The 16227-nt window shown below is 37.9% G+C and overlaps 2 protein-coding genes across 3 annotated transcripts in view; both read right to left on the bottom strand.

The window, feature by feature from the left end:
- LOC145778798 (agrin-like) overlaps nt 1–2269 on the bottom strand; it is a 48101-nt gene extending 45832 nt beyond the window's left edge. For both annotated transcript variants that reach the window (XM_082590382.1, XM_082590381.1), the window contains exons 1-5: nt 2209–2269; nt 1815–1936; nt 1418–1515; nt 1053–1231; nt 85–330 (exon numbers count right to left, since the gene is read on the bottom strand). In XM_082590382.1, the coding sequence (XP_082446508.1) occupies nt 85–330; nt 1053–1231; nt 1418–1515; nt 1815–1936; nt 2209–2263 (700 nt within the window). In that variant the 5' untranslated portion in view covers nt 2264–2269. The remainder of the gene's footprint in view (nt 1–84; nt 331–1052; nt 1232–1417; nt 1516–1814; nt 1937–2208) is intronic.
- A 254-nt stretch (nt 2270–2523) lies between these two features.
- LOC145779072 (agrin-like) overlaps nt 2524–16227 on the bottom strand; it is a 43432-nt gene continuing 29728 nt past the window's right edge. The window contains exons 4-8 of the mRNA XM_082590644.1: nt 13935–13970; nt 13132–13359; nt 11888–11953; nt 3013–3255; nt 2524–2723 (exon numbers count right to left, since the gene is read on the bottom strand). Of these exons, the coding sequence (XP_082446770.1) occupies nt 2524–2723; nt 3013–3255; nt 11888–11953; nt 13132–13359; nt 13935–13970 (773 nt within the window). The remainder of the gene's footprint in view (nt 2724–3012; nt 3256–11887; nt 11954–13131; nt 13360–13934; nt 13971–16227) is intronic.

Raw genomic sequence — 16227 nt, forward strand, 5'->3', positions numbered from 1 at the left:
GGCACCTTCCAATGATTAATGTCATGTTTTGTAGTAAATTTGCAACGTAAACTTAAAGCAGTTATTCTGCAAAAACAACGTTACCGGAACAAACATCCTTGAAGAGGATCGTCGTGTTTGAGAGACACATCTCCTTCCTCGCTGCATCCTTGTTGGCGAAGGAGGAAGAGGAGGTTGAATCCCCACTGCTTCCTCTCTTGCAAGCGAGAGTAACTGGCAACCGATCCTCATCTCCGATCCCATCACAAGAGCAGGAAGGGGTTAGGGTCTCTCCGGAGCGAGTTAAGGAGCAACCAGCCCCATGAGAACACACCAAATCAAGACACACATCTGGAAGATGAAGAAATGAAAAAAATTAACACAATTTTATCTAAACGATTCATGGCTGCAAAGCCGAGTGGTGAAAACTCTGGTTCGACGTTCGGAAGGGCACGGTTCGATGAGACGCCGGTTTGATAAGACACCGGTTCGACACCGCAGAGCATGTGGCTGTGTCTTTGGCAAAACGCTTAAAAGACATGCCTAAAAGTGGACAAGAAGATTGGCTTCCTTGCCTTTCCGCCACTTAATCTAAATATAATCTAAACTAGATTTAAACTAAACTAACTACCAGTCGTAAGCCTGGATACAACAAAAAAACAACGTTCAAACACGATTCCAAAATCAAGAGTTAAGATCGCAAAGCTAGAAAACGTCAACCGAAAATCGTTTTTAATTCAGACTATAACGATTTCATGATAAATTTATCCAACAACTTGAACGCAAAATGGCTTTCAAAAATCTTCACACGCGTATAGTGTTATACTCGTTCTGCGTCAAGAATGCGGTGACGTGCCACCATGGATGACAGGTGGGAAAATGTCACAAGATTTTCTTTTCAAAAGCTTCGCCATATTGTGTTGTACGAAAACAGTTCCACGTTGAAGATGCAGCAATTCTTGCAGGAATCGTAACAAGTCCTTGTCGATCGTTTTTCTTCACCACTTACTTCTTTTTATTTCAAATAGTTTCAATTTGATCAAATTTTTTACTTGTGAAACAACACAATTTACCTTCAACGACAAAATCATCGTGTGGGTCTCTCCCGTCAACGGGGGACAAGACCTCGCGGGACATGGCCTCCGTGAGGGCCCCACTGACCGGGTGGTACAATCTGTCGTATATCCACATGGTGTCCTTGTCACCAGCGTCACTCATTGTGATGGGCTGGGAGTTAGTGGATGCGTAGGCACTGGAGGAAGATAAAAAAAAGACGTTTAAGTGTCAAAGTAAAAGAATTCACAAAAACAAAGATATTTTGAATGAATTTCTATTATGCTTTCTGCAACTCTACCACACACAATTTATAGTACCGTACTTTTCTCTTTTTACACAAAATTCATCTTCTTTTTCTTTCTTACAAGTTGACATCACTTACTGGAATACCAACACGGCGCTGCCGGACCTAACTTCCTTCACCTGGAAGTCTCCCAACGTCCTCTCATCTATGTCCTCATCGTTCTGCTGTTTCAGATGCTGTGCAAAGCAAATTGAGCCATTAAATAAACGAAGACTTTTAAACATTGCTCCCAAAAAATGTACATCGCGGAACTTTTTAGATCAGGAGCATTAATTACGCGGATGAATATTCCATTGTGTAATGACTCCATTTATTTTCATTACGCCTTGGGTGCGTGTGGCTATTCCACAATACCCAACTAACGTATACTGTATAATGTATATTGATTTAGAATATTTTGAAACAAACCATTGAATAAACGAGACATATACAAAAAACAACAGAAAAAAATTCTTCGAAAACAACGGCATCGCACCTTGTTGACAGATTTCTCCAGTTTCTTGATGAACTTTCCGAATCTTGCGTTATCTGGGTCACAATTTCCAGGGCAATTCTCATCCGCCTGTATGCTTATGGAGCCGGTGACCAGAGTGGTGGCTGAAAAAAAATCTCCGTCAAAATGTCATTTTCAAAGAAAATCTTTTAAAATCTCGGCTCCAAAACCACTCAGATAGAACCTTCGAAGGTGAACAGGGTTCAAGAACATATTCAAACGTAGATTGAATGACAAAAAGGTATGTACGGTCAAAAAAGAAAAGCGTTTTAATACCATTTAAAGTGAAATAGGACAAAGTTGTAACAGATTGAAAGTATATGTAAAACTATACTACGAATATATATAAAGTATCTTCTTTAAAAGTGAAACTTACAGGTCTTTGGAGGACAAGGCCCATCTTTCACCATCGATATGTCGCGCGCTATCATACAAGCCCGTCTGTCATCAAGAAAAAGTGGTTATCTTTAGCAGAGATTCACTGGGCATATACTTACTTCACAAAAGAGTTTTTTTTTTTTTTTTGCAAGAATACTTTGTAAAAATCGACGCAAACTACTACGAAATTCACTATTTTTACTACTTTCACTACTTTTAAAATAAAAACTGCTTTAGTTTTAAATCAAAAGTGAAATCACCAAAAGTTATATGAACAAAAAAAATCAAACCGATATTAAATCTACTACAAACATCACAAACTCTCCGCTTGCCTTTTCATGGCGCACAGGGACTGGTATGTGTTGCCGTCGCTTCCGCACATATCCCCTGGAGGGCGCTCGTCACAACGCAAGTCGTCGCAACAAGTTGGTTGACCTTGTTCGTCAAGCGAACATGATCCGCCGCACGTCAACTCAAGATGGCCGCTTGTCTCGTTGAACACTTCGCATGGATCTTTAGTGATAAGCAGCGGAATTGGTAAAAGAAGATTTTGTTGTATGGAGTGGCACATATGAGTGTATGTGCATCAAAACAAAGGATAAACATCAAAACTGGACTGTCTTTAACCGTATATAGTTAAGGATGCCTGTCAGCTTATCACATGTATGTCCATGATGCACTTACATATATGACAAAAAAGTCAAAGCAATATTGCTACTCCTAAAAACCTTGTCTCACCTTTAGTGAGATCTTCAGAGGGTTCATATTCAAATAGAAAAACAAAATCAGTGTAGAATCTTACTGCAAGGCGAGTGCCGTACGACTGTGATTTCTTTTCTTTCTTCCATGCAAGCCTGTCGTCTCATGTCGCAAGCCGAGCGGTGGGTTCTCTGATCCGACCCACATACCAGCTTTGTAGGCTCGTTGTCGCATGTCGGACATTCGCATGTGGGCGTCCGAGAGCCGTCGCTTCCTATCTTCACTTGACAGACTGCTGAGTTGCCACATGTGATGTCACGACAAGAACTGGTGTCCACAATTGGTGCTAAAAAAATTATTGAAATTTTTAGCTTCTTTTGAGCTATGATGACAGAAAATGACCCACGGTTATGTTCAATTTGTTGAACACCGACTCTTTAAATTGAACATGGATCTTACTATCATACAACAAACTTTCGGTATAAAAAAAGTAGGCCTAACAATACAAAAACTATTTCAAGTTTTACAGAGCTCCTACTTCATCAATGAAAAAAATATTTTTTTACGAGGCTTCCCAGACAATAAATTCCACCGCTTTTACATTGATTCAACGTCTCACGTTGAATCAATGTAAAAATGACGGATTTTGTTGTCTGGAATTGCCATATTATGGTTGATAAATCACCCAGCCATAAGCAGGAGACATTGAAAAAGTACCATTTAAATGAAATTGCATCAGACGGTTAAATCTATGACACGATAACTCATTGGATCAAGGTGACCATGATTTTTAACAACGGCAATATTGACATGTGGAGCTGGACGGCATTTCAAGGACAACTCTCTCTTGAGGGGCTCCTAGAAAATGAGATATAATTCATAAGCAACAGCACTTCAACAAAAAGTGAAACTTTACACTGTAAATCGTTTGACCAAATCATCTCAGATGTTTTAAACTACATAAGCATGCGGATTAGTGTTCTAAAAACACTTTATCAGACTAAAATTTTCCATTTGCGCTTATCTTAGTGCGGTGTACTGTATCCACTCCGGTATAGCACTTGCCTTAAAAGTTACCAGGACTTCAAACCACAAGTCTACAAGACGTGTTTCAGAAGACACTGCAATCACTTCGAAAATGGACAAAACCACAGAAGACAGCGTTGATTTATACTTCGGTATGTTTTGATACATCTTTATAATTTTCTCAATAATTGCTTTCAATGGGCAATTAATAACGGGCAATAAAATACACAATTGCCGAATTCTAACTATGCGTGGGTCTATTCATTGAATTATGTCAATGCAATCAATAAACGTTTTGCATCAAAAAATCAATAAATAACCGGCCTGGATTAATTGTTTTCAGAATTAGACAGTATTAGAAAATTGAAGTTCAAATTTTGCACTGGCAGGCTTAAACTGCTGCTCAAACTCTTGAAGCAACGTCCAAATCTTCTGATTTTTACAGTCAAAGCACAGGTTCAACCTGCATCACATTCCAGTCAGTAAATCAGTCGTTTTCTACATTGATTCAACGTTAGCAGACCTTAATGAATGTAAAAAAGGACTGCTTTGTTGGCTGGGCCAGGTAAGTTTTAAGCTGCTCAATCTGCTGTAGAAGAGAAACACAAAGAAAGCTGATACTTTAAAGGCAATGCTAAAGCATTACAAGCCCAACAGGCGCTAATATGTAAACACTTCCGCAATAATTGCAAAGCAATTTTAAAGTGAACATGCGCAGAGAACCCATTTTTGGACTGAAAACGGATTCTTTTCAGTGCAAGTCGACTGGTAATAGGTGTAAAGGCGGCCGTGTGTCTTTAGTGTGATTTACTATTCCATAGTGAAAGTCGGTAGCCTTGATCCTAAGCTCAAAGAATGGCGAAAGTGTGTTGCACTTGGGATGCAAGTAATTTTTGTTTTAAAACTCACTTCGCAACATCAACTTGACGTCGGTTTAAATTGTATGGATGTGCAAATTGTGAAGTTCTAAGAATCCTATGGCTTTGAAACCAAAGACAGTTAATGATGTTTTGACCTACACGAAAACTCATGTTAGTCTGCGGCTTGTGGAGTGAACATGAAGAGAAATCAGCTTCACCAAAACCGTATCAGTTACTCCAAAGTCAGACAGGTGAAACACAAACAAAATTACGGTACTTTGAACAGAAAACCAAACAAACTTATGTTTACATTGTATCAACATCTGACGACGTTGCAATAACTTGTTCATGTCAACATGACATTGATGACAAAATATTGCAAACTACAACAAAAAAACAAACGAAAAGGTGGCCAGTAAATTTATCACATTTCTGCTGCTTCAGAGCATAGTCAGAGTCTTTGCAAGAATACTTCGGCTCACAAATACGCAGTTGAAAAAGCTAATGCTAAATGAAAAACAACAATGCTGAACCCATAATTCAGACTACAGTGATAACTTTTAGAGAGGAAGCAGATTTTTTAATAGAAGATCACAATTTATGCGACTTTAAACAAGTTTTAAAAAACATTGAGAACCTTTAACTATGCTTTAACCATGCTTTTAATAATTTGTGACGCTGAAACAACACACTTCCCTCTTCTGGTGACGCCAACAAAAAGATTTCGAAACATTTGGCTTCGGATCCACAATTTTTGTAACGGTTTTGTTTCATTTTGAAAGAAACGCAATTTTGTTTCGTTGTTAATTCGAAACAGAACGAAACAGTTTGTCGATTTCGAGCATACGACCGTACAAACCAGAAGTGCTTAGAAATTAAAAAAAGACATAAAAAATTGACAAAAGAAATACGCCGATTACTGTTATATGTCTATGGAAAGCACTTGGCTTCTTGCGTGGAAAAAGGTTGGGATTTCCATAACCTCGCAGAGACAGCTGCTTATTTCAACGCCCGTTTTCCGACCTTCAAAATTTTAGTAATTTGGTTTTCTTGCTGGTCATCTTGCTTGCTGTCTGGTCAGCTTTTAACAAAACTTGATTGCGGTTACATTCGATTAAAATTCTTTTGAAAAACAGTGATGTAGGCTACTCCGAGAGGGTGAATTTGAATTAAAAACAAGTCAAAAGAAATATTTTAACTAAATAAACACTTCAAGTTGTGATGTTGAGACAGCTAATCATCTGGAAAGCGATTTGGCATCGACATTGTAATCTTTCCACCCAATCTAAGTTGAAAATTTTGGTAAATATTAAAAAAAAAATTCCAATATCGTGACAGAGTCTCATCAAAATTACGGCATACCTCTGAAACTACGAAATCTTCAATGGTGCGTTTCGTGTTCATTTGTTTCAGCTTTGATAGACAAGTCATATGCACAAAAGTTGGACCAAGACAACAAAAATCGAGAAAACACAGTTACAGGCTTTCAGGAGCCCTTCGGTCATTACATCACATTCACAGCTACCAAAAGTTGTCGCCAGCAGGACGTTGAATCAGCGCACGATTAACGGATTTTGCTGTCTGAGGTTGAAGGCCGTACAAAGATGTACGAAAAACGTATACCGTATTTATCCGCGTATAAGTCGCAAAATTTTGCACCAAATCTTGCCCAAAAAGGTTGGGGTGCGATTTATACACGAGGGTGCGACTTATACACAAGGTTCTGAACTTCTGACAAACGAATGCTACAGACCGCGCGTTAGCGCTGCTATTAAGCGTTTGTATTTTGCGTGCGAGGATTGCCTGCTGGTGTGTTGGTGCACTGTCATCAAAAAGGGTGGATGGATGAAGATGGAGTCAAACTATTTGGCATCAGTAAAGATGAAAACGAGTTTGAAGGCTTTTAAAATTTTGATTGTTGTTTTTCAATAAATATAGTATTAACCTTGCACGAGTTGTTTGATCTAGCCCAGACAAAACATCAGTCAATCTAGTAATTAACAAAGCAAGCTGCCTTAGTGCTTTTAAGCGGAACCTCCTCAAAATACTGATATGTAACATAACATTGAAGCAATCAACAAATTTTAAAAGCAGGGGGATGTATGCTAACCATTTCTTATTCAAATCGTCAAAAGCTTGCAATCAAATTACATTAAAATTTGGAAGTTTATGGTGAACTAGGTGGCCATCATTGCTCAAGCTTGTTCAAATAGAATGATCATTAACTGTGGAGTTTGCCACAACAATTCATTAAAACACATTTTTCCACAATTTCTTTTTACAGGAAACTTTTTGAAACAATTCAATGCCAGATTTATTTTTGATCGATATTAAATCTCTAATAAGGTTGCTCAAACGACGCCAGATAACACAAAAATTTCATTTAAAAAAAATCTAGCTAGCTGAAATGCTGAAATGTAATTTGTATCATCCTGATACTGTATCAGTAGAAGGCCAATGAATAACAAGAGCAAACAGACCAAAGTTCAGAAGGCTTTTCCACTGACGAGAAATATTTCAAGGTGATATTAAATTTTGGGACTATAAAATAGCCACAATTGTTTCAAAAATTTCGAAATGAAGCTAATTAAGTGACATGAAACTTTACACAGAAACAGATGTCATGCACATTGTACAAGTGATCTGCTCGCGGTCGAGTTAGTGGATAATGTTTTTGGGAGCGCACTCCATTGAAAGTAAACAGACATTTGGAAGCAGACATTAACTTGACCAATTTCAGTGCGTTACGTACAAATGAGCAACTATGTCTATAAATAGCATCCACAAAAAACGGCTTTTTTCCGAGTCTTGCAGAAAAGTGATCAGTGATCACTTGAACACAAAATCCTATTGCTTCTTTTGGGGGCTCCAGCTGCAAAGCCGGCATTAGACAAAGTTCGAGGTCTAATACGCAAAAACATGCTTCGTTGAAGATTCAATCGGCAATAAATCTGGAAAATCAAGTAATTACATAACACCGGAACCACCAGCATAAACTGGATTATCTTTTTACTAAAAATCGCGTTGTCAGCTGTCAAATCAATGCTAAAACAACGCCATAAAACAATTGATTGGGTTTTCAACAATTGGCAAACACTAAAGTTCAGAAAGCACCACAATTATCTTGGTTTCTTGGTTCTGACAAGCGACAGTCAATTGCCTCAGTAAGAAAAAAAAAAATGTTTTTCATCAAACGATCACACCTGGCAGATGTGCAAGGGCAACCAATTTAGCCAATCAATATTGCCATTTTTACATCGTTTCAACGCCTAACGACGTTGATACGTTGTCTTATGCCATGGGAAAGGTTCATCAATGACTAAACTGTTGACAGCAGTCAGGGTGCTGCACTTGCACTATGCACAGTATGCAAGTGAGACACTGAATAGGTTATGTTGGCATGACATAAATTTATTTCTCCAAACATTTTTATTGCATTCATGAACGTAGCAATACTGCAAAAGTTTTTGTTTAATTTCAAATGTCGTAAAGATTTACGAAACCGGAACCTTCAATTACATCGAAAAGTTTATGAAAATTTTTATGACCAAGCTATTTTTGACATAAATGATTAAAAAAACGATCCAATGATTAGCACAAGACAATTCTGAAACATTTTATTTGCGCGCAGAGAGCGTTCATAGGCTAAACATTAGGGTGTTTCATTTTTTCACCATTTTTGAAATTCAAAATGCCTGGGGTCGCATCTGGTGGTATTTGGGGAAAAAAGTTTACACTCCAAATTTTTTTCAATTATGACGTCATATTGAGGTGGTCCACGAGGTTTGAAATTTTTGGGCCTCAAAATCTCGAAATTTGGCTGTATCTCCGGAACCGCTCATCATAGATTGACAAAATTAGTATCAAAATGCGCAAAAGAGTCGGTTTCCTATACCTGATGTAGAGAATATTAAGGTCTATCTGCTTCGGAAAAAAAGTTATTTCAAAAAATCTGATTTTCGGTCTATTTTCTTCTGATGAACAGAGATCAGGTGATCAAAATAAAAGTTTTTCTGTATTTTTCCATCTTGGAAGCTGTTATTGCGTAATAATAGTTGGTGTTAAGGTTTCAGTACTGGGCTTGTCTAGTCTTGCTATCTGGTTAAGCAAAGCCCCATCTTGCATTGCTCCGGGACTCTTCTTGGCACCATCCACAAAAGAAATGACATGGGAAAGATATATTTCGTTGATGTGGAACATGCATTCAGGGGTATGAATATCATGACCAACTTCATCATTAAAATAATTGACCATTAGAGTATTGATTCCGGACTTTTTTCCTGTGTTGAGAGCAGTCGTATCAGCCATGACTGAATATACTTGGGATAGGTGAACTCTGCAAGCCTCCTGGATGATGGTGCCAAAAATCAGTTCTGCAGTGACCGACGCACTTAGGAAAAGATTTAACAGAAGGACACTTTCGTGCTTCATGCCATTATCATCAACAAGTTGGCCCAAGAAAACGTATCGATCTATTTTATCGACAACGCGCCCATCATAACATAACTGCATGGCAGAAGCTGAGTTGAGAAGGTTCTCACTTTCCATTAGAGATTTTTCTTTAGTTTTTTGTCGTTGGCGGTATACTGTCGAAGGTGATGCAGCATTGCAGCTACTTGATCTTTTCCAAGAACCGACCTCATAAGATCTGATTGCTGGCGTACCGAAGTCATCCTACGATCAGCAAGTACACAACTTCGTACACATCATTTATGGAAAAAAATGTACTTTCTTGTACACTTTTCCCCAAACAGCTGGTTTCAGAGGCTCGTATTCCTTATCATCTTCCCTATTCATATCACCATCAGAGTCGCTTTTGCTACTGTGTAGACATCTAACTACTTCATTTCTTTTTCTCTGTTTCAAACATAGTAGTGCCGATGCTTTGGCAGATTGTATGCCAGAAGTGCTAGGTTTCTCTGTTTTCTAAACACTGGAAGACCAGCTTTTTTCCATATGCGAACTACATCTTTCAGCAGTTCATCTTTCAAATCTTTGAAATGGAGTATTTTCTTTAAAAACTTAGAATTAGTTTTGGTTACTTTCTTCCTCAAGTAAAAATAGTGACTGACTATATCTGAATTAAGGGGAAGCACATTTCTCTCCAATTCCTTGAAGTTTTGCATCGACTTACTAATACCTGACCTTGATGCCATAATGACACTTAATCTAAAGCAGGTGAGCAGCATACCTCTTACTCAACGGTTAGGCTACATTAATAATAGTAGGAAAGGTCAATGGTGAGAGCAATGTGTGGGGTGAAAACGAGAAGGGAAAAAAGGACTGAAGAATAATTGTTGGATATGCTAGAGATGAGAGAGACCATAGACCAACTGGCAAGGGCAAATGGAGTATGGTATGGACATGTGATAAGGAGGGAGGAAGGAAGTTTTCTTAGAAAGGCACTAGATCTAAAGGTGGATGGGAAGAGGAAACGCGGTCGCCCAAGAAGAACGTGGAAACAACAAGTGAAGGATGAATTTAAAAAAGTCGGACTGAAGGAGGAAGATGCAAGGGACAGGGTGAAATGGAGAAAAGGGATTAAAACAATTGCTGCACGGAAACAATCGGCCACCCCCACTAGTGGGGAACAAACCGACGATGGATTATGATGATGAATACCTTCAAATTACTATTTCATCTCTTGCAAAACGAATAAGGACTATTATTACGCAATAACAGCTTCCAAGATGGAAAAATACAGAAAAACTTCTTATCTTGATCACCTGATCTCTGTTCATCAGAAGAAAATATACCGAAACTCAGATTTTTTGAAATAACTTTTTTTCTGAAGCAGATAGACCTTAATATTCTCTACATCAGGTATAGAAAACCGACCCTTCTGCGCATTTTGATACTAATTTTGTCAATCTATGATGAGTGGTTCCAGAGATACGGCCAAACTTCGAGATTTTGAGGCCCAAAAATTTCAAACCTCGTGGACCACCTCAATATGACGTCATAATTGAAAAAAAATTGTGGTGTAAACTTTTTACCCCAAATACCACCAGATGGGACCCCAGGCATTTTGAATTTCAAAAATGGTGAAAAAATGAAACACCCTACTAAACATGCTAAACGCCACCGTGAGCGAATGCCGTAGAAAATCAACGACTCGTGATGACAAAGTGTTGTGTGGCAGGATACCAGAAGAATAGATAGCGTCAGGCAAATCCCGTCGTTTTTACATTGATTGAACGTCTACAGACGTTGAATCAATGTAAAAATGGCGGATTTTGCTGTCTGGGTGTAAATGTTAAAATCCTACAATATTTCTATATTTAATCATTCCACCAGAACTATACCGCAAGCTAGATCCCATTTATAACTATTGATTATTGATTAGGTAGACGTTCCTCATAACCAACAAATATAGTCCATGGTTCAGCACTAAGTCAAAGATTGTAGACCTGTTGCAAAAGCAAATCATGCACAGTCCAAATCTGGCTGACAAAATTTCCTCTCTTTACACCGTTTCATCTTCTGGGGGCGTTGAAACGGTGCAAAAAAAGGAAACTTTCCATAGCTGAAAAGCCAAAACCTGTGAGAATTAAACACCACCAAAAAACAAAACAACAGCTTGTGACAAAATAACAAAAAATCATTCCAGAAAACTAATTGGTTGCTCTTGCATGAATGTAATGCAATCAAACATTTGAAAATCAATGCAAAATGAAAAAAGCGCTTGCAGCAAAATATTGTAAATGAATACTGAACGTGTGCACTGTGCAGTTTGTGGGATGATGTGCAGAGATCCAAGCGTAGTGATATGTGTGCATTGTGGGTTTCTAGCCATAAAGATGATAAGACAAATAACTTTGATTTTGAATAAATTTAATCAAAAATTTGTATATACAAAAGTCTCACAAAAAGCTCATTTAATTTTCAAAACATGTTAAAATTGAAATTACTGAAAAAAAAAATATTATGTAAAAGAATAGTAGTAATTAAACGGGAAACCATGATAGAAGTTGATTCGGCTCAGCTGGATTGATGCAAACGATGCGCAGCGAATGATTCAATAAACCAACACCACAACAAACAGCACAACGTGCAAACACAAACTACCACAGCACAATGCATCAGACTAACCAGTGGTGGTAGTGGTGGATAACCTGCACACTTCTGACAACCGATCCTTACCATCACAGTCAGGCTCTGTCGATAAAGTTGGTTCATCAATGGAGGTTGAGCAAAACGAAAATTAGCATGAAATAGTTAGCTCAGTATTCAGACAAAATCTCAGGTGACAATATGAGTCTGGGTGATTTTTGTTCTTGAACTTAGAGCAGGGATTTCTTAACCAGAGGTTCGTGCATCTTTTGGGGGTACCTAGTGTTTCAGTGAGTTTCAAGGGTTCAGCAGTAACAGTACTTCTGTCAGTCATTGTAGAGCAAGTGGTACAAAGAAATATCATGCAACCTCATAAGGTGTACAAACATAAAAGTTTGAAATGCTGTACCACTGACCTAAAGCATTGGTCTACCAAACAATCACCAAAAAGGGTTTCAATTCGGAACTGATCACTGTTCAAAACCCATGAACATTGAAGGTGTGATTCAAAAAGCTATAAATGACATAGAGTGAGTAGTAGTTTTAATAATAACTAATGCTTGGAAAGGTCTCACATTTTTGAACACTAACACTGCCATTAAAAACCAAATGCCAGGTATAAACTTCCTCATGTGCTTTTGACATTTCCTTCACTTGAAAAGGAAGTTTTAAGTTTGAAGAATGTGAAATTAAAAATTTAATGAATTACAGCAACTTATGAGTGGCCATAAACATTCGAGATTTGTTCTTAATGAAAAGAGAAAAAGTTCAAAATATAACTTTTCACAAATCAAAATCGTGTTAATGACAAGCATTTTCAAAACGAATCACGACTTTATCAGCAACAAGAGTTTACTGTTTCATTACTAATCTCAAACCAAACTGTTTAAACCTTTTAAAAAAACATTTCAATTTCATTCAATGTAGAAAAAGGCCTACTTCCTCAATTTTCAAATTTGTGAAAACAAGATGTTAAAATTCCATTGTAACTTCGCAATCACATAAAGGGAAGGCATTGTCACTTGGAAAAGAGAATTTCCTGGGATTTTTTAATTAAGCAAACCTGGCAAAGACAGTCACTGTTCGCTGGAAATACGAAGATGTTTGCTTTGTTTTGTTTGCAAAGTAGAAGTAACTTGTTGCTAATTTGATCAAAATTGAAATCAGCAAGCAAAATCCATCAAGTCTTGCATTGATTCTATGTTTATAAACGTTGAACAAATGTAAACCGACGGAATTTGCTAAACAGGAACAATTCACCACTTCTATCAAACTTTGCTTACCACAAGCGCTATGAGACACAAGTCGTATCCGTCTTTGGATCATGCACTGCGCTCCTTTCAACCGGCACTCGTTCGGATAAGTGATTCCGTCGGAACCGCAAACCGGAGCAAATATATCCGTTTCGGTCTCAGAGGATCCGCAGGATAAAGACGGACAAATGCAGCTCGCGTTTCCTTCAATGGACTTGCAACGTGCACCGTACCCGCATAACACATCAAGACAAGGGTCTGGGGAAAAAACGAAAATGAAGTCTTGAAGAACATTTAACAGAATCTCCTGCTGCAAAAACAATCACGAGACAATCCTGCGACAGCGCTGACGAGATTGCAGTTTATTTGGAAATGTATTCCTCTGTTAGATTTGTGTTTGCTTAGCCACTGAAATCCATGGGACACGTAAACTGTGAAGTGTGAAGTCTAAATGAAATTCAGAAGGTTTATGTTTTTATTTCTTCTTCATTTTTGCAATCATCTAATCTAAATTCTAAAGCATCTATTTAAACAACAGGAAAGTAATATCAAACAGAGCTTTGATAGAAAGTTGGCTTTGTTGCTGTGCAAACCTCGGAAGCCACAACCACTCGCTCTCTTTACTTTTGTGCTAAATTAAAACATTGCTAAAGGACAAATCTATCCAAAAACGATCAATATTACACAATTGATGTAATCAAAACACTACAATGACAAGTTTACTGTCACAGACAGTCTAAAGCATTGCAGATGCTATGTGTGAAAAATATAAGATTCTGGTACAAACGAGATGTATTCAAATTCTATCTGTCGAAAGAACCAAGCCAGCTTACCTCGTGGTTTCTTTACTGGTTCTACAATGTGCCGACCTGAAAAGAAAGTATAGAGATATCACCAACAGGTAAAAATTAACGGAATGGCCCGTTTCGGTGAGTCCGATTCGGTGAGTCCGATTCGGTGAGTCCGATTCGGTGAGTCCGATTCCCTATTCGGTAATTTTTTGAATTTTTTTTTAAAATTATCGGGTACCGTAGCCTAATTATCATTGCCGTTTAAGGGTTAGGGGTTAGAGGTTAGGGGTCAGGAGTTAGGAACTCACCGAATAGTAGCAGACCCAAAAATTAAAGGTCCGCCAGCGCAGTGGGAGGAAAAATATTTGTTGTTTATCTTTTGTCGCCTTCGATTATTCACAGAAAAGATCTCAAGTTGAACGATGTTTTCTTTTAATACGTGACAGCTGAGTTTATTATCCCACCGTGAACCATCCTAGTAAATCATTCGAACCGGCGCCCTATCAAGTGCCATCCCAGAGCCTTGGGAGGGCACTCGAAAGAACGCCGGTTCGACACTGTTCAAAAGCATGCGGTTGTGTTTTTGACAGGACACTTCAAGGCATGCCTGAAGGTGGACATGAAGATTGGCTTCCTTGCCTTCCCTTCCACTTAATCTAAGTCTTCGACCATCAGGCGTGAGCCGCATACAACAACATTCAAACTACCTTGGGATACGTAGAGATTGCTTAGATCTTAGGATTAAAAAAAAACATACTTTCAGTGCAGAGAACATACCAACCAATAAAAATATTTTTCAATAACAGCAAAATTAACATTCAAATATCGAAATAATAGCTAAATCAGAGGCGGCTAACCTGTGACCTGCAGGCCATATGTGACCGGTCGAACCCTCAGAAATGGTCTGTTACGCTTTCTGCATTAGTTAGCTATGAGTATGAAGTTACATGGAGATAACAGCAGAATTAATATCCAGAATTAACGAATAATATTAATTAAACATTTACGTCACACAGCAGCTTATCTTTGCATGTGCAAATAGCTAATGATATCTTTCCTATGCTTTCAAAATTCAAAGCAACAAAAAATAACATAATCCTGTGAAAAGAACATTTTGATAACATCAAATACATGTGGAATAATGCATGCAAGTCACTCTTATATCAAAGAAGTTGGAATTTTAAATCACCACGCACAGCAGGCAAAGAGCCAAAGCAGTCATTGGTTTGACATGGCAACTCTTTTCAATTCGTCGACCGTGACAAGTCAAACAAAAATCAGAATCGAGCGTTTGACTAATTAAGAGGTCAAAGGTCTATATAAGGTCATGTTGGGGTCACTGTGAAGCACGACTGAAAAAATAACGAAGAGTTCAAACAATGAAGTCTAACAGAAGTGAGGCCAATACACCCAATTATGTCTCCTAATCTACCGCTAATCCTAACATCAAAAACAATAGAGTGCCTTGAAAAAGGCAATTTTCTACTGATTTGATCATGAATTCAAAATCAAAGCTCCAGTTACGCTCACACTACGTTGAACAACATTACATCATTGCATAAGAAAATGATTTGTTTGCCTTTTTTCCAAAACAAGGTGTTAATCATGACTTTGCAAGCTAAAACTGCTGTTGCGCTGGCTTTTGGAAAGGATTTCTCTGTTTTAAGGCAAGATACAAATCTTGCGGTGTTGGGTGAAAAGTCAAAAATTTCTTGTGAGTCGGAAGCTGAGAGCAAAAACGACGCAAAAATAACAAAACGTGATGTTGTCGATACGATAAACGATGCACCATCTGATAACATCATTCTCAGCATTTTAGTTTAAACATTTCAATTATTTCTCTTTGTAAAATGAAAAAGCACTTGGCGCAAAACTTACTGAAAGAATTCTTCGCCCGTTCCAACGTAAATAAGAAATGATTTCATCACAAAATTAATATCTTTTTAATGTTTTCAAACGTTGAATAACAGCAAAAGCAAGAACGTCTTATCAACTATAACATTCAGACAGAAGGAAGACGAAAAATAATAAAACGAAGGTTATCGAGAATTATTTGGAAATAACTCGTGACTCAAATTGTTGTTGTGATAAAATCTTCTTGCAACTTGAAATCGTCAGTGAATTGCTGTACGTTGGTGCAATGCATACACGACTTTATTTTCCACCGGCTTAAAATGATGCTGTGGTGAAGTGGCATGCAGCTTTTTCTACAACCATTTTCAATGCAAGTTTATTTACAATTTTCTTGTGCATCAATGTTCCAATGTATGTGAACATGTAAACCTCAATAAGTGTTTCTCATTAAAACCTCAATAAGTGTTTCTCAGAAGCTCTC

The sequence above is a fragment of the Aplidium turbinatum genome, chromosome 10, assembly GCF_918807975.1.
Source record: "Aplidium turbinatum chromosome 10, kaAplTurb1.1, whole genome shotgun sequence".
Classification (NCBI taxonomy): domain Eukaryota; kingdom Metazoa; phylum Chordata; class Ascidiacea; order Aplousobranchia; family Polyclinidae; genus Aplidium; species Aplidium turbinatum.